General features: G+C 37.3%; 1 protein-coding gene across 3 annotated transcripts in view; it reads left to right on the top strand.

Annotated features, from left to right (window-relative positions):
* The window catches only part of BAZ1A (bromodomain adjacent to zinc finger domain 1A), a 130335-nt gene that overhangs the window by 71713 nt on the left and 35373 nt on the right, over positions 1-23249 (top strand). For 2 of the 3 annotated variants that reach the window (XM_066277713.1, XM_066277712.1), the window contains exons 13-21: positions 7335-7430; positions 7547-7771; positions 8874-9039; positions 9297-9410; positions 12305-12429; positions 15614-16210; positions 18676-18839; positions 19542-19696; positions 21365-21513. In XM_066277713.1, coding sequence (XP_066133810.1) covers positions 7335-7430; positions 7547-7771; positions 8874-9039; positions 9297-9410; positions 12305-12429; positions 15614-16210; positions 18676-18839; positions 19542-19696; positions 21365-21513 — 1791 coding nt within the window. The remainder of the gene's footprint in view (positions 1-7334; positions 7431-7546; positions 7772-8873; positions 9040-9296; positions 9411-12304; positions 12430-15613; positions 16211-18675; positions 18840-19541; positions 19697-21364; positions 21514-23249) is intronic. The other variant, XM_066277711.1, reaches the window with a different exon arrangement.

Below are 23249 nucleotides of genomic sequence, written 5' to 3'. Positions count from 1 at the left end.
TATTTCAGTAATTGTATCCTCAATCTGGGCTCTTCTGTTAGCTAAGCTTGTTACCTCGTTTTTCAGCTCGTGAATTGAGTTTTTCATTCTGTTTGATTTGTTTTAATAGTTTCAATTTCCTTGGTAATATATTCTTTGTGTTCATTGAGTTGTTTTCTGATCTCCCTATATTGCCTTTCTGTGTTTTCTTGTATATCTCTGAGTATTTTTAAGATTTCTATTTTAAATTCTCTGTCATTTAGCTCCAAGGCTTCCAATATGTTAAGTCTTTTCTCCATAGATTTTTCCACATCTATTTGTGTTACCTCTCTTTCTTTTGTATCCATAATATTCGATTTCCTCTTTCTTATCGGCATCTGAGGGTGGTCTTATTGATAGCACTAATTAGAATTAATAAAGAGTAAAAAGTAAAAAAAAAAAAAAAAAAAAAAAAGGTAAAACACCCCACACAAAAAAACAGTAATAATTTATTATTTCCCCCTTTTTTTCTCTCTTCTCTTTCCCTCCTCTCCCCTCCTCAGGGAAATATCGTGCCTATAATGGAGGGCCTGATTTGGGGTGAAGAGTTCAAGGGGCAAAAAAAAGGGAGTAGGGACCTACTAAATGCAAAAAAAAAAAAAAAAAAAAAAGGAAGAAAATCTTAGACAAGCATAAGATGATTTGCTTGTATGTGATGGTCAACTAAGAGATATAATGAGAGGGATAAGAGGGAACCAGAAAAAAGGACCAAAAAAGAATAATAAAGAAGAAAAAATAAAAATAATAAGTAAAAATCTGTTGTATTAAGTGGAGCGAAGACTAAATACAATGGAGACCTTGGGTTGGGAGGACCCAAAATGCCACAAAAATAAAAACAAAAGCAAAAAAGAGAAATAAAGCCAAAAAAAAGCCTTGAGTCCCAAATTAACTAATTTGTTCGTGATTGAGGATTATATGGGAGGAAAGTAAAATGAGAAAAGAAAAAACGAATAGAAAGGAAAAAATAAGAAAAAGATAAAAACGAAGGAAGAAATAAAATAGGAAGAGAAAAAAACAAAATAAAGCAAGACAAAAAAAAAAAGAGGAGAGAGTGAGAGTTAAGTGTTTTGGAGTATAACCTTAAAGGAGGGTGAGGATGAAGAAGAAAAATAAAATGCAACACTCATGCGTAGTGTAGTTCAAGAAAGGGGAAGCATAAGATGGGCAGAGAATAGAAGGACCGAGGTGGAGGAAATAAAGGCAAAAAGATAGAAGAAACAAACAACAACAAAAATAATAGTGGATCAAGTTGTAAAGTCTGTGGGTTTTTCTTGATTTTGAGAGGTTAACTTCTTCCTTTTTCTTTTCTCTCCCTCTTCCTGGTCGGTGACTCTGTACCCCAGGCTCTGCCCCTGTGTCACTCTTAGGTAGGGATTTGCAGTTGATGGGATTCTATGGCAATGTCATATAATTGGCTTTAGTCTTGCTGGAAGTAAAGGCTTGTTGGCGTTTGCAGGGTCCAACGATGAGAGAGTTTGCTTTCCTGGATTCTCTCTCCTAGTCCCCCCTTTCTGAATTAGCAGCCTGGTGATCCAGCTATAAGGCTGCAACTACTTCTGCCTGGGGAGTAAGAGGCTCAAAGAGCTGGGAAATCCCCACTCTATCCCCACTCAGTTCAAGGCTTTGGGAAAGGCTCTGAGAGTCAGGGCCTCCAGTGTAATCAGGCGGGGGGTGGGAGTCAATTGTTGTCAAGGTGACTGTTCAGCGCCTATCATTTAGTTGGACCTCTCAACCCAGGCTTTCCACACTTTGTAGCCTGTTTTTGCAGGGAAGAAGAGGCACTAGTCTCTGCTTACGACTAGTGTAGTATAGACCTTATTATCTGCCAAGTCCTTCTTGTTAGCATTTATCCCTAAATATGGAGGCTCTATTAATCAGAAGTTGCCCCCGCCCCTTTAGCGAGAGGCACTAAAAAATATCACGCCTCTTGTCTTGGAACGCTGAACTGAGAGAGATCTTATCAATTAGAACCGAGGGTGCGCAGATTTCATGGGTTAAGCTAATTTCAGTGATTGGGTCGCAGCTGTGCTTCCGAAGGTATTTTAGGCTGCCTGCGCGCGCCCCTCCCCCAACGCTTGATTGTTAGCTTGAATGGCTGGGTGAGGTGCCCCGCCCACGGAGAGAATCTCCCAAGCCTCTCCCGCTCGCCCCGCCGCTGGCGGCTGTACCGCACTAGGCGCAGGATAATGGAGCCCCCTGGGTGTGCGGGCCAGCAGGGCGCCCTGGGCGCGTGGAATGCCCAAGGCACGCGCGCGAATGGGGCGCTCCGGGCACCGGTGGCCGGCGACCCCCACTCGCAGTGTGCGGGCCGCTGGGAACGTCAGCGGTGCTCAACCGGACCGGGCGCGCACGGCTGCTCGCAGGGGCTCGCGGTTCCCAAGTATATGGGCTGACTCACCACAGGTGCACTTCCTTGCGGTTTGAAAGAACGTCCCTGTGGTAGATTCCTCCACACCCTCGTCTCTCAGATTCAAGTGATAACAGTCCTTTCGCTATCAGTTTGTGTGGAACTCCGGAATGCTCCGAGGATAAATTTTTCTGTTTCTAGTTGATAAATTTGTTGTGATTTAGGGGAGAGCTGTCGGACGCGCTGCTCACGGCGCCATTTCCGTGACGTCACTCGAATTGATGTTTCTTATCTCTCTCCCTTCCTGTCTGTCTGTCCCTATCTGTCCCTCTCTCGTGTCTCTGTCTCAAAAAAAAAAATTAGTATTGTTGGCCTTAGATAATTTGAGCTCATTTTCCTCTATGCTTGATTCTTGGAGCAAAAGGATGATGAGGAGTATCCATCCAGTGTTGATTGCCTTTTGATTTTACAGCCTGAGTTCAAGCAGAATATATTCCCTAGCTTTAAGTACTAATTGCCAGAGATCCCCTATCAAGGCCGTATTTAGCAATGTGGTCCTCATTGTCATCACAGGTAACTTAGTTAATTAAATGAGATTCTACTAAAGGGAAGATAGAAGGGTAAATTCATTTTTAAAATGTCTAAAAATTATCTAAGATAACAAGTTCCAGCACTAAAAATAGATTATCTGCAGATAATGTAGGACATATTTATTGTAGCCATGATGTTGTCTTAATAACCAATAACATCACAGGGTTATTGATCAAGTTCTTAATTATGTCTTAATACAAGACATAAAACTATATTTAATTCAGGACTTGAAGTAGGTGAAAATTGTAGTTTTGGAAGTCCCGATGACAAAAAATGGGTGGCAAGAAAATTGTATTGAAAAATCAGCTAGTGTAAAGGAAAAATATATGTGACTCTTAGTATTTGTATTGTTATTCTATTTTGTATTCGTGTTTTGTTTGATCTGTAGTTTTTATAGCTCTACTCCTTTATGGAACTGTCTATAAATATAAATGTAAGGTCTCTGAGTAAGTATTGACCATTAAATAAAGGCTTTAATGCTCCTTTTGAAAATATTTATTTAATGTTCGGAGGAGGAAAAACATACTTTGTAATTTTTTACTTTTTTATCACTTTTTTATTATTGGCCACATTTTACGTAGTTATGTCAGTTTCTGTAAGGGCCCTAGATTGTTCCCCCAGGTGTTTCTTGTATGTCTTCCCATCTCAGCAAAAATAAAAGCTTTTCTGTAATTTTCCTAAAGCAATTGAATAGTCAGATGGAATTGACTATTCTCTTAACTGTCCCTTTAGCTGGTCTTAATAGTAAGGTGTTCTCCTGCTATTTCTAGAAAGGGGGAAATAGGACAAAAAGGAAAAGTATTAATTTATCTAAGTGATAAGAAAACTGAGGTTCAGTGAGGTTATTTACTGAATATCATATAGCTAATAAGTGATTTAAGACATTATATATGCATTATTTCACTTAATCCTCTTATCACCTTTGTGAGGTAGATATGATTATTTTCTGTCTTTTATTTTGTGTGTGTGTGTGTGTGAGACAGAGAGAGGGACAGATAGGGCAGACAGACTGGAAGGGAGAGAATGAGAAGCATCAATTCTTTGTTGTGGCTCCTTAGTTGTTCATTGATTGCTTTTTCATATGTGCCTTGACCGAGGGGCTCCAGCAGAGCAAGTGACCCCTTGCTCAAGCCAGTGACCTTGAGCTTCAAGCTGGAGACCATGCGGTCATGTCTATGATCTCACACTCTAGCCAGCGATCCTGCACTCAAGCCAGATGAGCCTGTGCTCAAGCTGGCGACCTCAGTGTTTCAAACCTGTGCCCTCTGCATCCCAGTCTGACGCTCTATCCACCGCTCCATCACCTGGTCAGACATCTGCCTTTTACGTATAAAGAAACTTAGACTGAAGGAGTTTAATTAACTTGCCCAAAGACACACAGTTAATAAAAAAGTGATGGGATAGAGTCCTGGGTCAAAATGGCGAGCAGGCCTGCTGTTGCAGCATCAAGCCAGTGGCTGGAGGGTATTCGAAAATGGTATTATAATGCTGCAGGATTCAATAAATTGGGGTTAATGCGAAATGATACGTTACATGTGAATGATGATGTAGCAGAAGCCATAAAAAGGCTTCCAGAGAATGTCTATAATGACAGGGTGTTTCGCATTAAGAGAGCACTGGACCTGTCCATGAGGCAACAGATCTTGCCTAAAGAGCAGTGGACAAAATATGAGGATAAATTCTACCTTGAACCATATCTGAAAGAGGTTATTCGAGAAAGAAAGAAAGAAAGAAAGAAAGAAAGAAAGAAAGAAAGAAAGAAAGAAAGAAAGAAAGAAAGAAAGAAAGAGAAGACTGGGCAAAGAAATAATCATGTAATCAAAATCTGTGGATGCATCAGTCCTTAGTATTTTAATGATGTTTAAGCATGAAATGTATAATTTAGAACATCTGAGTTGCAGATACTTTAAATAAATGTCGATTATAATTTTTTTAAAAAAGTGATGGGATAGAAACTTGGGCAGTCTGGTGTAGAGCCTCATAATAACTATGCTATAATGGCAAAGAATTTGAAGTTTTGAATATTTATTTCCTTAGCATTGCCCATAAAATTATCTGTCTTCAAGAAGATCTAATTTCTTGTTTGGTCTCTTTGTTGTTATATCAAATCTTGGAGATTTTACCAGCAGTTTTTAAAATCTTATATTAAAAATATCTATTCCTCACTTTAGTTTTACATCACATAAACTTAAAGTCCTTCAAAGTATAGGAATAAGAGCATCCTTCTTATAGAGTGTAGTTTTGTATATTTGCTGAGATGTCATTGATTAGTGTTGGAATTTTATGTACATAATTCTAGATTACTGTGATAATAAAAGTTTCTTTTAGATAGTCATAACACACACAGTTCAACTCTATATTCTCTTGGTATGATGTACACAAGTGACCATCTCTAAACAAATCCTAGAGTGATATTTACAGTTTCTGGAGAGTACCATTTGGTAGATAAATTAAGTAATACATATTTTAACTGTTATTTTGTTGGTTACTCATCTCCTAAGGTCTTCATAGCTTTTGTTTTGTCCTGGGAAATTATAACTTACTCTAGATAAAATAGGTTGAACATAGTGATTGCTGCAAAAGAAAGGGCCAGTACACTTTTACAGCTCTACATCTAGGACTGTTGTCAATTTTAGAGTGCCTATTGATTTTGTTTTGCTTTGTATTTAAAATAAAATTGAGAAAGTTTTAGGTCCCTCATGAGGAAGAGTATAATGTCTCTTTGGACTAGATTTATAGCCTGGTAGGAATAACTTCTGCATATATGTAAAATTTAGTCAGATAATTTATTCTGTGTGTACGGTTTATGCCTTATGTGCCATGAAACTGTCAATGATTGTAATGAGACAGGATTCCAGAGCTGCCTTTTTCTTATAGTAAAGGACAGCAGTTATGTTCTCTAAGACTCATTTTGCGAGATTGTGAACTTCGGATAGTAGAAGTTGAATGAACCACAGAACCAGTTTATCCCAGTGAATTTTCAAATTCTAATTCATGGAGTCCTTCAAGTTCCTTGATGCCACTGCAGGAGAGTTGGAAAGATGAATGGATAGGTTTGTCATCTCCATACCCCAGTTTAACCAAGGGATCTTTTATCCCTTTTTTATCGGGTTCCGAAGAAATATTTGAAGAATTTAAAAACTGCTGATCTAGACTCACCCCTTTAAGATTGAGTGACTTGTCTAAAGGCTACATACCGAGGAACTAGGGACTGGCAGATCTAAGGCTAGAATATACATTATCTGACGCAGTCTGCAGCTGTGTCCACTGACATAACAGATGTTTTATAAGTGTAACGTTTTTCATAGTGGACACTCCAATTTTTTTATCATCTATATATTATAATTAGAAATAATTATATATACTATTGCTTTAAATACATCTGCGCTTGTAGATTTGCTCTTTAGTCCTATTTGTAGGCTAAGCACTGTTTTTCAAAGCTAAAGCTATTACTTTGAAAATACAGGAAAATCTTCCTATTGTTTCTTGGATCAGAGAGTTTTCAAAATAAAAACAAAATTGAAATGTACAGGATAAATCAATGGATAAGAGAGCATTGTTGGCTTTAAGTTATTTATTTATTTATTTTTTCAGAGACAGCGAGAGAGTCAGAGAGAGGGACAGATAGGGACAGACAGGAACAAAGAGAGATGAGAAGCATTGATCATCAGTTTTTCGTTGCGACACCTTAGTTGTTCATTGATTGCTTTCTCATATGTGCCTTGACCGTGGGCCTTCAGTAGACCTAGTAACCCCTTGCTCAAGCCAGCGACCTTGGGTCCAAGCTGGTGAGCTTTTGCTCAAACCAGATGAGCCCGCACTCAAGCTGGTAACCTCGGGGTCTTGAACCTGGGTCCTCCGCATCCCAGTTCGATGCTCTATCCACTGCGCCACTGCCTGGTCAGGCAGCTTTAAGTTCTTTTAGCTCTTTTTATATGCTGGTTTTGTGATGGTTACAACCTATACTTTGTTATGATTCCATCTTAAAATATTTATAAAAGATTGGATATCTTCAAGTAGATTCTGATTTTCATAGTAGATGTTTCTAAAAGTTATATTGAGCAAGATTTGTTTTTAATTTTAAAGTGTATTTTGCCATTTTTTGGAAGGTGTGTGTACATCTTGTTGGTAACTTAGAAGCTGTCTTCTCTATGTTAAGTAAGGAAAATATTAATGTGTGGTGCGTGTTGCAGAAGGTATAGTTTTAGGTGGAGACTAGGCAGAATGTAAATGATGCATGTACTGTACCTCATGTTGGTTCTTTTGAGGTTGGTGGATATTAAGCTGTTTGCTGTTTCTTTCATCATTGTAAAAGGGCATTGTTCCCAAATATTCAAGCTTTGATTTGCACTAGAGTAAAGTATTTATTTCCTTAAAGATTTAACAGAGGCTTTGGATGAAGATGCAGACCCCACAAAATCTGCACTGTCTGCAGTTGCATCTTTGGCAGCTGCGTGGCCGCAGTTGCACCAGGGTATGTGTGGGCTTTTTTTAATTGGCTTTTTATTTTTAACTTTATAAAGGTACATTTTGCATTGCTAAGGATTTATGGTTTATATTCTAACTGACTATTTTCATTTTTAACTATAGGCTGCAGTTTGAAAAGTTTGGATCTTGATAGCTGCACTCTTTCTGAAATCCTCAGACTGCACATCTTAGCTTCAGGTGCTGATGTAACATCAGCAAACGCAAAGTACAGGTATCAGAAACGGGGAGGATTTGATGCTACAGATGATGCCTGTATGGAGCTTCGTTTAAGCAGTCCCAGCCTCGTGAAGAAACTGTCAAGCACATCGGTGTATGATTTGTCACCAGGTAAACTTTGCAAGTTGGAATTTGTATAACCTTTCCACTTTCTCCCTTCTTATCCCTCTTACACCCAGGAAACTAGGTAGCTGATGAGAAATTTTAGATGATAAGCAGTTGTAAAAGAGAAAGAGAGAAAGCAGTCTAAAAAGAAAAAAAAAAGTGTTAGAATACCCATAGTGACCTAAATTGAAACTGCTAGTATTGTTCATATTAGCTTTAATTATTTATGAATCTATTAAGTTTGTGTGTGTGTGTGTTTGAATCTACTAAGTTTAAAAGGATAAGTGAGAATTAGCTTTCATTTTTATTAGTCTATCAGAAGTTTAAGCTGTAGATGCTAAATTCTAGTATTTGCTTGAATAAATGTTTGAAGTATGAGAAACAGTATAAAAGTTAAGATAAAGTTATTTTCATTTCCTTTTTTAAATAAAAAGTTTAATATACAAATATAGGGAGTTTAATTTGATATGGTTAAGAGGAAAAAAAGATAAAATAAAAGTAGAGGACGTTAATTCCTAACATTCATGTAGTTTTTATAATTTATACTAGTGTTTTTGAGCCGTCTTTTCAGAATAGCAATTTGCTTATTGCCATTTTTTTAATCATGTGATTATAATTTAGTTTTGATTTGAACTTTATATGTGAGCCTATAAATTAAAACTTGAAAATTAATTCTTTTTAGTTAAAATTATGTCCATTTAATTAGTATATAAGGTAGTCATTATATTTGGAATGCCTTACATATCACATAACCGTTGAATTGGACTCAAAGTTGCTTTTCTCTGAAGACATGCCATTGGCATGTATGAGCTTAAGAGACTTTCCCCTATTCTTAGGCATGTTCACATTGAGCCACAAATTTAAAAATTTCAAATACAATTCCGTTATTTTTCATCAATAATACAGAAGTTTTGCCTGATTTGTGGTGGCGCAGTGGATAAAGCGTTAACCTAGAATGCTGAGATCGCCGGTTTAAAACCCTGGGCTTGCCTGGTCAAGGCACATATACAGGAGTTAATGCTTCCTGCTCCTACCTCCCTTTCCTCTCTAAAATAAATAAATAAAATCTTTAAATAATAATACAGACATTTTTACCAATTTTTGACAGGAGAGAAAATGAAGATACTTCACGCACTCTGTGGGAAACTACTGACTCTAGTTTCTACTAGGGACTTTATTGAAGATTATGTTGATATATTACGACAGGCAAAGCAGGAGTTCCGGGAGCTAAAAGCAGAACAACATCGAAAAGAGAGGGAAGAAGCAGCTGCTAGGTAAAAGACAATTATAGTCAGTTGTGCTAATGAAAGCTGTTGATTTCTTTGCATGTAGAATCATATTTCACATTAGGCTGCAATGTGACATTGGCTCACACTGATGTTTACTGGCTTTATTAAGAGGTTATGAATAGATTGCTACATTATGGTTTTGTGATAACATTTGAAGCATTTGCCGTAATTTAATGATGAAAGGCAAGATGATAAAACTTAAAACCATCAGATAGACTATAATGTTTTGTTTTAACTTTCAGAATTCGTAAAAGGAAGGCAGAAAAACTTAAGGAACAAGAACAAAAAATGAAAGAGAAACAAGAAAAATTGAAGGAAGATGAGCAAAGAAATTCAACTGCAGATATATCTAATGGGTATGGTTTGAGTTACACTGTTCATCTTGCTTTTCATAAAGAATAAATACCAGCACCTTAAAATTTAAAATGCTTTCAGAATTTTTAGAACACTAGTTTTCTATAGGTGTAATAATTATATGAGCCTATGAAAGTTACATAGTGTGTGTGCGCGTGTGTGTGTATGTGTGTGTGTGTGTAGTCTATATACTGTCTATCAAGTATACATGTGTTATGTTTTTAAAACATTTCTATGGAACCTAAAACTCATTTTCTCATGGGATTAATGTTATTAATGATAATTTCTCAGAAAACTTTTAATAGGATACTTTTAACCAGTGATATATTTCTAGCATTAATAGTGTATCCCTCCTCCACCACCACCCTGATCACGGTTGTGCACTATGTTTCACAGAGCTCCTCAGAGTCTGCTGAGGAAGAGAGATGAGGTTGGAGGTTTTGGTAGAAGATATAAAAAAAGGATGAAGCACCATAAGTAATTCAGTGACTGCCTAAGTATTTTATTGCATTTCAAAATATTTGGGATAAAGATTGGCTATGAAGACAGATGGGGATTTTTCTATATTGTAGATGCCAAACCATATTCAAATTTAGCAGAAAGAATAATTTTTTAAACAAAATCTGAAAAGGAATGTTCTAAAAAGTATTCTAAAATTAGTATACTGACTTTTGATTATACTTATGTGTACAAATACCCTTTTAAGTCTGAATATCATAGATCAAACTTGAAATAGCTATATTGTATATGGCCACCAACAGTTGAATTTAGATGCCTTAAGAAAATTAATAGATATGACACCTTAAGTATAAGCAAACAAAGGAAAAAATAGATTATTAGATTTCATCAAAATTAAAAACATTTTGCTTTTAAGAACACTGTCAAGAAAGTAAAAAGACAACCCAATAGAAGGGAAATAATATTTGCAAATCTTATATTTGATAATGGTCTAATGTCCAGAATAGTTTAAAAAACTCATACAACTCAACAATAAAAAGACAACCCAATTAAAAACCAGGCAAAGGATTTTAATAGGCATTTCTCCAAAGAAGATAAATAAGAAGCATTCGAAAAGATACTCAACTTCATTAGTCATTAGGGAAATGCACATCAAAATTACAATGAGATACCACTTCACATTCACTAGGATGAGAGACAATAACAAGTGTTGGTGAGGAAGTGGGAAAAACTGGAACTCTCATAGATTGATGGTGGAGACATGAAATGGTACAGCTGCTTTTAATAAGTTTGACAGTACCTCAGACAAACTATATGATACTATATGACCCAGAAATTCCACTTGTAGGTATATACCCAAGAGAATTAAGAACATACATTTACCCAAATATGTAAACATGAAGGTTTATAGCAGCACTATTTTTTTTCCATGAGAGAGGCAGAGACAGATAGGAAGGGAGAGAGATAAGAAGCATCAGCTCGTAGTTGTGTCACTTTTAGTTGTTCATTGATTGCTTTCTCATACATGCCTTGACCGGTAGGTTCTAGCCAAGCCAGTGTCACCTTGCTCAAGTCAGCGAACATGGGGTCATGTCTATGATCCCATGCTCAAACCAGCAACGCTGCACTCAAGCTGGTGAGCCCGCCCAAGCTCAAGCCGGAGACCTTGGAGTTTTGAACCTGGGTCCTCTGCATCCTAGTCCAATGCTCTTTCCACTGCGCCACTGCCTGGTCAGGCAAATCTCAGTTTTTTTAAAAAGAAAATAAACATATTATAGATCTCGATTCACTTTTTTTATACTCATCTAGCCTTACTCATTTACATTATCTTTTTTTTTTTATAACGTATTTTTTTTTATTTATTCATTTTTTAGAGAGGAGAGAGAGAGAGAGAGAGAGAGAGAGAGAGAGAGAGAGAGAGGAGGGACAGAGAGAGAGAAGGGGGAGGAGCTAGAATCATCAACTCCCATATGTGCCTTGACCAGGCTAGCCCAGGGTTTCGAACCGGCGACCTCAGCATTTCCAGGTCGACGCTTTATCCACTGCGCCACCACAGGTCAGGCTCATTTACATTATCTTGCTAGCTTCTGAAAACATTTGAGTTTACAAACTTCACTTTGTACGTAGAACATAAATGGTAGAATTTGTTTCAAGTTTCATACAATTTTAGTTTTAACTTGGACAGTATAATGGATTAGATGCAACATTCACATGGTGTTCATTCTGCCTACTTATATCTGAAATTTGTCTACCTTTCTTCTCCACTATTTGTCTACTTATCCTCTTTCTATTCTGAGCCACCATCTCATCCCAGCCAACTGCCTGGATTGTTATAGTGGCCACTTTACTGGTCTCCCCTCATCTGCTTTCACTGCCAGATAATTTTCCTCGTAGCAGCCAAAGTGCTTTCTCATAGATCATTTCCCTTTACTAAACTCTCGTTTTTTTTATTATTGCTTTTTCTCTTTTTTTCTAACCATTGCTTTTTGAATAATTCTTGCAAGGCCCAGTATAATCTAGCTCTGCCTCTTTCTCACCCATATCCTGGATTACTTCTTTTTACTTTACATTCTCAAAATTATATGCTCTTTTCCTGTATTATCACCTCTACTAGAAATGGAGGCTTCTCCTTCCCCATTCTCTCTAGTCTCTTTAGTTTAAATGTTACTTCCTCAAGCAAGCCTTCCTTGATCCCTGAGACTAGATTTGGTTCTCTTTGAAGTACTTCTATAACACCTTGAACTTTTCCTTTTTTAGTACTTACTACATATTTTAATTTCACAATAGTTTCTATTTTCTCTGCAAAACTATAACTCTGTATTATCTTGTTCACTACTTCCTAAGTATAATGCCTGGCACTTAATAGGCAGGCAATAAATATTTTATGAATGGAATTATAGATTTATTCATTAATATAATCTTTGTTTTTATCCTAAAGGGAGGAAGAAAGGGAAGATTTTGATACTAGCACTGAGAGTAAAGAAATAGAGCAAAAGGAACTAGATCAAGATATGGTCACCGAAGATGAAGATGACCCAAGATCACATAAAAGAGGCAGAAGGGGTAATATAGAAATTCCTTAAGGACATGCTTACTCGTTTTTTTGTTTTTTTTGTATCTTTCTGAAGCTGGAAACGGGGAGGCAGTCAGACAGACTCCCGCATGTTCCCGACCGGGATCCACCTGGCACGCCCACCAGGGGGCAATGATCTGCCCATCTGGTGCATCACTCTGTTGCAACCAGAGCCATTCCAGCACCTGGGGCAGAGGCCAAGGAGCCATCCCCAGTGCCCGGGCCATCTTTTGCTCCAATGGAGCCTCAGCTGCAGGAGGGGAAGAGAGAGACAGAGAGGAAGGAGAGGGGGAGGGGTGGAGAAGCAGATGGGCGCCTCTCCTGTGTGCCCTGGCCGGGAATCGAACCCGGGACTTCCGCATGCCAGGCCGACGCTCTACCACTGAACCAACCGGCCAGGGCCTGCTACTTGTTTTTAATTGATAAGGTGTTTTATTAATTCAGCTATTCTGAAATATTTATTAGAGTACTTCCATTTGTGATTCAAGGTATGCTTTTTTTTAAATGCCCAATTCATAGCTGTGACCATTTGTTATAACACAGTGTTATGAAATTACATTGGTATATTTATGAATACTTCTTTATTTATACGTCATTTATACCTTAGGAAAGAGACAATATACCTATCTCTTAAATAGGTGGGTTCTCATAACTTCTATTTTTGATTAGTCAGTGAGTTTTGTTGAGTTTTTGTATTTACTACATTATATTAGGCCAAATAGAAATTTTTTCTTTAATGTACCTATTCAGCATTCATTGAATGCCTATTAGATACTAGAGATACAAAGTTTAGTAATGCTGGTAATTGGTTGTCATATTTCTGAGAATGGAAGTGTCTGCTGCCTCTAAATGATTCCACAAATTCCTGGGTCAGAAGGAAACCTATTGATACGAAGTACTTCTGAGGGTCTTTAACTATCTTTATTTGATAACTGTTGAAGGAGATCCTTAAGTTTTTTCTGTTCCTGTAATTTGGATGCTATTTTTTTTCTCCATTATTTTCTAAGTGGTTGTTACAGGCAGAAAATCTGCTGTATCGTGGAGGTTATGTTCTCTGGTTACAATGCAGTTTATCTAGAAACAAATAAACCTCATATGATTAGAGTTTTAAAACATACTTCCAAGCAATGGGTCAAAGGAGAAACCCTAATGGAAACTAGAAAGTATTTTAAACTTATCAATACTACATGTTGAACTTAGAAATATAAAATAGAATAATCCTTCCACAAATACAAGGAAACAATAGATACGAGTGGAAATTAAAAGAAAATAAAACTATAATAGAGGAGAACAACAAGGCCAAAAGTTTGTTCTTTGAAAAAGACACAAACTAGACAAATGTTTTTTGAAATTGATTTTATATATATGTTTATGGCAATAAAGTTGAGAATGGAGGCAAATCCTAGAAAAACGTAAATTATAAAAATGGATTCATGAAAAAGATAAAAATGTGAACATTCTAAACTATTAAAGATCTTGAATTAGTATTAAAAATCTTCCCACAAAGAACCTTGTACCTCAACAACTTTATAGGTAAAATCTGCCAATTTTCCAATCTTTTTTTTTTTTTTTTAAAGCAGAGATAGACAGGGACAGACAGGAACGGAGAGAGATGAGAAGCATCAATCATCAGTTTCTCGTTGCGACTTCTTAGTTGTTCATTGATTGCTTTCTCATACGTGCCTTGACCGTGAGCCTTCAGCAGACAGAGTAACCCCTTGCTGGAGCCCAGCGACCTTGGGTCCAAGCCGGTGAGCTATTTGCTCAAACCAGATGAGCCCGCGCTCAAGTTGGCGACCTTGGGGTCTCGAACCCGGATCCTTCCGCATCCCAGTCCGACGCTCTATCCACCGCGCCAGCGCCTGGTCAGGCCAATTTTCCAATCTTATACAAACTCTTTCAAGCAAAACAAACAAAACAAAAAACCACACACACACACACACAAAGAAAAAACACTCCCCAACCATTTAAGCAATTTGACAGTGACTGAAATAAGAGAGGAATTTAATTCTCCACATCATAAATACCAAGCTGGTCACTAGGAATTCAGGCTCTTTCTGTCTTGGTGTTTCTATCCTCATGTTCCAAACAATTTATTATCATGTCTCCATTTTAGCTAGTAGGAAGAAAGAAAGATGAAAGGGAGGCACAACTCTGAAGTTACATATAATGCTTTCGTTCCCATCTCTTTTGTCAGAAGTTTCTCATGTAGCTGTGCCTACCGGGGTAAGAGGGTCTGGGAAATGTTGCCCTTTGGGATTTCTAGGTACCTAACTAAAAGTTTCTTTAAAGCAGCAGTTAGTAAACTGCAGCCCATTGGCCAAATATGGCCTGCCCCCCGTTTTCATATAACCCATAAGCTAAAAGTGGTTTCTACAATTTCAAATAGTTGGGAAAAAATTTTTTTAAAAGAACAATTTTTGACAAGTGAAAATTATATGAAATTCAGGTTTCAGTGATCATACATAAGTTTTACTGAACACAGCCATGCTTGTTCATTTATATGTTGTCTATGGCTGCTTTCATGCTATCGTGGCAGAGTTGAGTAGTTGTGACAGAAACCATATGGCCAATAAAGCTTAAAATATTTACTAGCTAGCCATTTTTAGAATTAGCTTGCTTACTCCTGACTTAAAAGGAAAGACTGAATATATGTTGCAGAATGACAGATTCTGCCACACTCTCCAGGATAGAAATCACAGACTTTTGTGTGTCCCTTTTATATTTGTGTACCAATTTCTTATTAACATAGTGCTGCCATAACAAAATACCACAGACTAGGCGGCTGGAAGTCCAAGATAAAGGTGCCAGCCGGGCTGATTTCTAGTGAGGTTTCTTTCCTCAGCTTATAGGATAGCACTTTTTTGCTATGTCTTCACACAGTCTTTCCTCTACAACCACAGTGGAGAGAGAGAGGGGAGGAATGCTCTGGTCTCTCTTTCTCTTGCTCTAATGACACTAGTCTTTACAGGCCCACACTTATGACCTCATTTAACCTTAATTACTTCTTTAAAGGACCTGTCTCCAAATACAGTCACATTAGGGTTTAAGATTTTGACCTATGAATTTGGGGGCATACATTTCACTCCATCACATATAGTAACTTGGTGTAGCCTTATATCGTATTTTTCTAATGAAATTTTAAAATATGACTGATTAAATGTTTCACTATAGGGAAAAGGGGACAAAATGGATTTAAAGAATTTACAAGGCAAGAAGAGATCAACTGTTTAACAAGCGAGCTTCTTATTCCCGATGAAGAAGAAGCTTTAAAACTGGAACACCAACGAAAAGAGAAAGAGCTCTTAGAAAAAATCCAAAATGCCATAGCATGCACCAATATCTTTCCCTTGGGACGTGACCGCTTGTATAGGCGGTACTGGATTTTCCCTTCTATTCCTGGATTGTTTATTGAAGAGGATTACTCTGGTCTCACTGAAGACATGCTATTGCCTAGACCTTCATCATTTCAAAATAATGTACAGTCTCAAAATGCTCAGGTATCCACTAAAACTGGAGAGTCTTTGATGTCTGAATCTACCTCCATCAATGACCAAGGTCCCTGTGATGATTCTGTGCAGCTGCCAAAACCAGTGCATAAGCCAAATCGGTGGTGCTTTTACAGTTCTTGTGAACAGCTGGACCAGCTTATCAATGCTCTTAATTCTAGAGGACATAGAGAAAGTGCCTTAAAAGAAACTTTGTTACAAGAGAAAAGCAGAATATGTGCACAGCTAGCCCATTTTAATGAAGAGAAATTTCATTTTTCAGGTAAGTTTTCAATTAAAGCTATTGCCTTTATTTTTCTCTCTGGTACAGGATTAAACATTTTTCAAAATATTAGAGCTATATTAAAATACTTGATCTTTCATTTGGACCATGCTATCTGTTTGAAAGTTAGAGAAAGTTTGCCATTTAGGGAAACAAAGTTCTCTAGATTCCACTGGATTCCATTTGTATTACAAGGGACACATCTAGCAATGTGGGAAGTCTTCCTGATCTCTTTCCTTTATTCGTAGGTTCTTAGTACCCAAAGCACTGAGGTTACCATCAGTTTTAGAGATCTAATAGTGAGTGAAGTCATTCACTAAGGATTTTGGCTGAGGGTCCATCACTTGGAGACTAGCTGCAAGAGCAGATCGAGTAGCAACATTTCTTGTTCGATGACCGGTCCATTGGTGACAGATAGGCATTTTTAGGTATAAGTTTTTGTTACTAAATAAATTCTCTAGGTAAAGAACTCTTAAATTTGGGGATATATTACAATCACTACCTTAGTTCTCTTCAGAATTAAAAACTGTGGCTCATGCTTCATTTTTTAATGGCTTTATTAGATTTAATTCATACACTGTACAATTCAGTTGTGTTTTAGTATATTCACCGGTATGTACAACCATCACACAGTCATTTTAGAAATTTTCATCACCTCATAAACACCATATCCTTTAGCTACCACTCCATAGACCTAAGCAACCACAATCTATTTTGTCTCAATAAATATTCCTGTCTGAACATTTTATATGAATGATGTTATATAATGTACGGTCTTTTGTGACTGACTGCTTTCACTTAGCCTGTTTTCCAGATTCATCTAAGTTGTTGCCTGTATCAGAACTTCATTCCTTTCTATGGTCAAATGTTCCATTGTACACATTTTATTTAACCATATGTTAGTTGATAGACATTTCTATTGTTTACCTCTTTTGACTATTTTGAATAATGCTACTATAAACACATACAAGGTTTTGTAGGGGGGGTTGTTTATTTGTTTTTTTTGAGAGAGAGAAAGACAGGAAGGGAAAGAGATGAGAAGCATCAACTCATAGTTGCAGCACTTTAGTTATTCAGTGATCACTTCTCCTATGTGCCTTGACCGGGGATTTCAAGCCAAGTCAGTGACCCCTTGCTCAAGTCAGTGACCTTGGCCTTCAAACTGGCAACCCTGTGCTCAAGCCAGGCCAGCCTCCACTCAAGCCAGTGACCTTGAGATTTCAAACCTGGGACCTCAGCGTCCCAGGGTGACATTCTATCCACCACATGTCAGGCATCATACAAGTTTTTCTGCAACACGTTTTCATTTCTCTTGGGTATATGCCTAAGAATGAAATTACTGGACTATGTGGTAATTCTCTTTAATCGTTTCAGGAACTGCCAAACAACAGTGTATGAGGGTTAAGATTTCTCCACGTCCTTGGCAGCACTTGTTATTATCTGACTTTTTGATTCTAGCCATCCTAGAGGTGTGAAGTGGTACTTTGTTTTCACTTCCCCAGTGAGTAAGGATATAGAGCGTTTTTTTCATGGTGTTATTGGCCATTTGTATATCTTTCTTTAAGAAAAGTCTATTCAGATCCTTCACTCATTTTTAATTGGGTTATTTGTTTTTATTGTAAGCATTCTTTATATATTTTAGACACAAGTCCCTTTTCAGATATATGATGTGCAAACATTTTCTCCCCCTCCCTTTTTTTATTGCATTTGGACTTTTACTGTGTTTGGATTTCTATATTATCTCATGATCAGAACAGTCATATGAGGTGATTGTATTTTTTAACCCTTGGAGTAGTACAAATGTTCATGTATGTCCTCGTGCCTCCTGACCATCCAGAGTATGATTATATAAAAATTTTTATTTTAAAAATGTGTAAGGCAACATTAAAAAAGTCAAATGTATATTCTCTTTTTTTTCCATAAATTGGTTATCAAACAAACATGATTTTGTGTGTGTGTGTGCGTGTGTGTGTGTGTGTGTGTGTGTGTGTGTGTGAGAGAGAGAGACACGGCAAGACAGAGAGAAAGAGAGACAGGGAGAGACAGACAGGAAGGCAGAGAGATGAGAAGCATCAATTCTTCGTAGTGGCTCCTTAGTTGTTCACTGATTGCTTTCTCATATGTGCCTTGACGGGGGACTGCAGCAGACCGAGGGACCCCTTGCTCAAGCCAGCAACCCTGGGCTCAAGCTGATGAGCCTTGCTCACACAAGATGAGCCTGCACTCAAGCCTGCAACCTTGGGGTTTCGAACCTGGGTCTTCCATGTCCCAGTCCAGTGCTCTATCCACTGTGCCACTACCTGGTCAGGCAATCAAACGTAATTTTAAGTTAATAAAACTATAACGGAACTAGTTTCATTTTTTGAAAAAAATCTCATTCCCAGGGGTCAGTGAGCATTAAAAAAACTCGCTACTCAAAGGGTTAATAAGGAAATCATAATAAAGGTATTGGATAACTATTGCAGACAAACCTCAACCTGATAGCAAACCTACATATACTCGGGGAAGAGTTTCCAATACATATGATCCATCTCAGATGTCTGCAGAGAGGCAGCTTGAATTGAGGCTGAGAGATTTTCTTTTGGATATTGAAGACAGAATCTACCAAGGAACATTAGGAACAATAAAGGTTTGTACCTGTTCCCATTTTTAGCTTATCTGAGTACCAGAATTTTGGTCATGTTTGTTAATTTCATCAATATAGGCAATTCATGTGTGTTTTGAATAAATACCAGTGAGTGATATATTTTTTAATAAAAGCTTATTATTTCCCTGTATCAAAATGTTTATGTATGGATATAAATCTTTCTTAAATATGCTATATGACTATCTGCTTTCTTAAGCAGAATTTAGTGAACACAATTGACCTTTTTAATATTAATTTTTACTATTTTTAAAATACCTGTTTTATGATATTTTCATCCAAGATGTTGAAATGTGTAAGGATATTTTCTTCTTCCTTGACCAGCTCCTGCCTGCTCTGCTGAGTCTGGTTTGTTTATTGGTTTCTTTGTTACCTTTTTAAAATCTGTAAGTAATTCATGCTTGGTACGTGTGTTCTGTTCATTGCTTTGCTATTATCTATCACTTTTTTGCTCCTCTCAGGTGACCAATCTTAGAATCGATTATGATTTCCTTACATAGAGAGTAAGGTTCTAAAGTTTCCGTCTATGAATGATATGAACTCCATTTTGACCACTTAGCAATCTTATTTTTAGATCCCCTTTTGATTCACAATCTGTTCTAGAATATTCATGACTTTTTCATCTGTAGATTGAACCTCATACTCTTTAGCCAATTTCCAGGGTTAGTAATTTGGGTTTTGTTACAGGTTACAGATCGACACATCTGGAGATCAGCACTAGAAAATGGACGGTATGAGCTGTTAAGTGAAGAAAACAAAGAAAATGGGATAATTAAAACTGTGAATGAAAATGTGGAAGAGATGGAAATGGATGAGCAAGCAAAGGCCATAGTAAAAGACAGGTATGGATATATTTTTTTTAAGTAACCCTCACTTTTCCTTACCACTCTAATAATCAGATATTTTCTAATGTTAATGTTTCTTTTTCTTCAAAAAAAAAAAAAATTGTTTTAAAATCTTACTGTGAGGCCTGACCTGTGGTGGCGCAGTGGATAAAGCATTGACCTGGAATGCTGAGGTTGCCGGTTCGAAACCATGGGCTTGCCTGGTCAAAGCACATATGGAAATCAACTACTATGAGTTGATGCTTCTTGCTTCTCCCCCCTTTTTCTCTTTCTCTTTCTCGTTTTCTTTCTCTTTCTCTCTCCCTACATTATCTAAAAAAGAAAAAATGGTAATACTTATAACCACTTAAATGATTCTGCTTTGACCTCAGGATCTCTCTTATACCACTCTGTACTAATATAGCTAAAAGACAACTTTTTAAGATAATGATAATTTCTCAAGCTTCAAAAAGATCTCTGAACCCTGGCTGGTGGCGTAGTGGATAGAGTGTTAACCCAGATCGCCAAGGCCACTGGTTCCAGCCCAGGGTCACAGACTTGAGCCTGGCATTGCCAGCTTGATCCTGAGGACACCAGTTCAAGCCCTAGTCAGGGCACATATGAGAAGTAATCAGTGGCACAACTAAATGGAACATTAAATTGATGCTTCTCTCTCTCTCCTTCCTTTTCTCCCTCCCTCTCTCCCTCATCTCTCCTTCCATCTCTCCCTCTGTCTCTCCCTCTCTCTCCCCCTCCTTTTCCCTTCCTCTCTCTCTCTCTTTCCAAAAAAAGTCTTTGAACTTAAGCTTTTATTAATTTCAGAAAATAACTTTCTACTATCCATTTTTCTTTCCTGTAGGAAAATTTAGTAAATTATTGTAGACTTAAATATTGTTTAAACTATTAATCAGAACCTGTATCTCTATATCTATAGATAGACACTTTTACTTTTTTGGAGTTAATTTGGATAGTATCTGCCCGTAAGGAGTTTATTGTCTGGAAGGAATTGGTAGAGAGACATTAAGCTAGCACTAATAGAACAGGGTGAGAGTTCTGGTAGAAGTAAATACCAATTGCAAATGTAGTTCATAGGATGCTGCTCGTCTAGATAGAACATGTAAAATACCAAAGGAAATGCTAGAGGAGTGACTCTAAACCTGAGACCTAAACGTGGGGAAGATTTGATATTGGGAGGGAAGACAATAAATGAAAGGCTTTGACTGAATGGATTTTCCTTTTAAGTGACCATTTTAGCTGCAGCATGGAGATTTTATTGCAAAGCAAGTAAAACTGGAGGCTCAGGAACTGGTTAGGAGGGAGCTCCAAGTGTCTTTCTATCCAGTAAAAGTTGAAGCAAGAAAAATAGAGATAAGCTGCCTGAGACACTTACCCTTTAAGGCCTATCACAGTGTCACCTCTCTCAACCTTCCCCCCATGCCTTGTCTCATCCACATTCAAATATGTCTCACCCTCCAAATATTTGTCCTTCTGACCTCCTTAAATAACTTGATAAGCAGTTTAGCTTTTGATTCATATGTAATCTCTCTTTCCTACTATCTGAGAGTCCTTGTGATTGAGGAAACTTTCTTACACACATATAAGTTAGCATTTGGATGAATTAGTGGACTCGACTCTCACTTAATAGTGCTTTTAACTACCACAAACTCTTCATTGTTTTAATAATAGACTTTGGGGCATAAAAACAGAAGCTTCAAGTACTGTCTCCACTAATTCAAGCACACCACAATCAGTGAGCAACGTGGTTCACCATCTGGCCATGGCACTCTTTCAAATAGAGCAGGGCATCGAGCGGCGTTTCCTCAAAGCTCCACTTGGTGAGTAGCTTTTTAATTCAAAATATTAGTTATATTTTAAATGATATTGAAATTGTCCTTTAATTAATAGAACTTTATTGGCTGACATAAAATTGTATGATTTGAAAATTTTGAGATTATATTTTAACTTTATAAGTTTTTTCAAGTGAGATTTATTTTTTAAATAATAATTAAATACTGTGTTTTAAAATCTATTCTAGTCATTCATTCATTTTAATAACTGTCTTTTTAACTATTTCTGTCAGTGTCTTCTTTTGTGAAACCATCATCAAAAGATTACCAAAACCTGTGACTGGCCAGACCCTGAATAATCAAAGATTGTAAAAAAAATTTTGTCATTATTTAAAACAGAATCCCAAAGAAGCTACTTAAATGCCCACCATTGAGGATGTGGTTTAATAATTTGGGTCACTAACATAAAGACTGTATAAAAAGTGTTAAATCAGAAATACCAAGCCTGACCAGGCGGTGGTGCAGTGGATAGAGCATCAGACTGGGATGCGGAGGACCCAGTTTCAAAACCCCGAGGTCACCGGCTTGATTGAGGGCTCATCCAGCTTGAGCATGGGCTCACCAGTTTGAGTGCATGGTCGCTGGCCTGAACATGGGATCATAGATATGACCCCATGGTCACTGGGTTGAGCCCACTTGCTCTACTGTAGCCCCTCCCACCTCCCCCTCACCCTCCATCAGGGCATTATGAGAAAGCAGTCACTGAACAACTATGGAGCTGTAATGAAGAATTGATGCTTCTCATCTCTCTCCCTTCCTGTCTGTCACTATCTGTTCCTCTTTCTGTCTCTCTGTCCAAAAAAAAAAGAAAAATTACCAAGTGTTACAGGGAACAAAAATGAGGAAATTTTCTATAATTTATGGTTAGGATGATAGAAATACTATCTAGATCAGGGGTCCCCAAACTTTTTACACAGGGGGCCAGTTCACTGTCCCTCAGACCGTTGGAGGGCCGGACTATAAAAAAAACTATGAACAAATTCCTATGCACACTGCACATATCTTAAAGTAAAAAAACAAAACGGGAACAAATACAATATTTAAAATAAAGAACAAGTAAATTTAAATCAACAAACTGACCAGTATTTCAGTGGGAACTATGCTCCTCTCACTGACCACCAATGAAAGAGGTGCCCTTCCAGAAGTGCAGCGGGGGCCGGATAAATGGCCTCAGGGGGCCGCATGTGGCCCGCGGGCCGTAGTTTGGGGATCCCTGATCTAGATCATGTTTCAGTAATTTATGAAATTAATATGCTTTTAGGGACTAATCAAGGAACATAATCATTATGTCTTTAGGAAATACGTGTTTCAAGTTCCAAATCTATTTTCATGTCACCCTCTTTCCCTGTGGTCTCTCTGATATGTTGAATTAATTTATAATTTATCAGATCAAGATAGTTTATATCTCAATAATAGGGTACTAGAAGAAACAATTTTTAAAACCATATCTTTTTGGTCTCATATTGAAAGAGCAATTTGAATAGACTAAAATCCTTTAAAAATTATTTGAATATTATTGTTTCCCCAAAAATAAGACAGTATCTTATATTATTTTTTGCTTCTAAAGATGCTCTAGGTCTTATTTTCAAGGGATGTCTTATTTTTCCATGAGTAAAAATTCACATTTATTGTTGAACAAAAAAAATCAACATTTATTACATACTGTAGTCATGTCATCACAAACATCAGCATAACCAGCCAAACTCTGAATTCCGTCAAGAATC

The sequence above is a fragment of the Saccopteryx bilineata genome, chromosome 4 (assembly GCF_036850765.1).
Source record: "Saccopteryx bilineata isolate mSacBil1 chromosome 4, mSacBil1_pri_phased_curated, whole genome shotgun sequence".
Taxonomy (NCBI): Eukaryota; Metazoa; Chordata; class Mammalia; order Chiroptera; family Emballonuridae; genus Saccopteryx; species Saccopteryx bilineata.
Note: the sequence above shows the minus strand (reverse complement) of the source record. Positions and strands in the feature narration are given on the sequence as shown.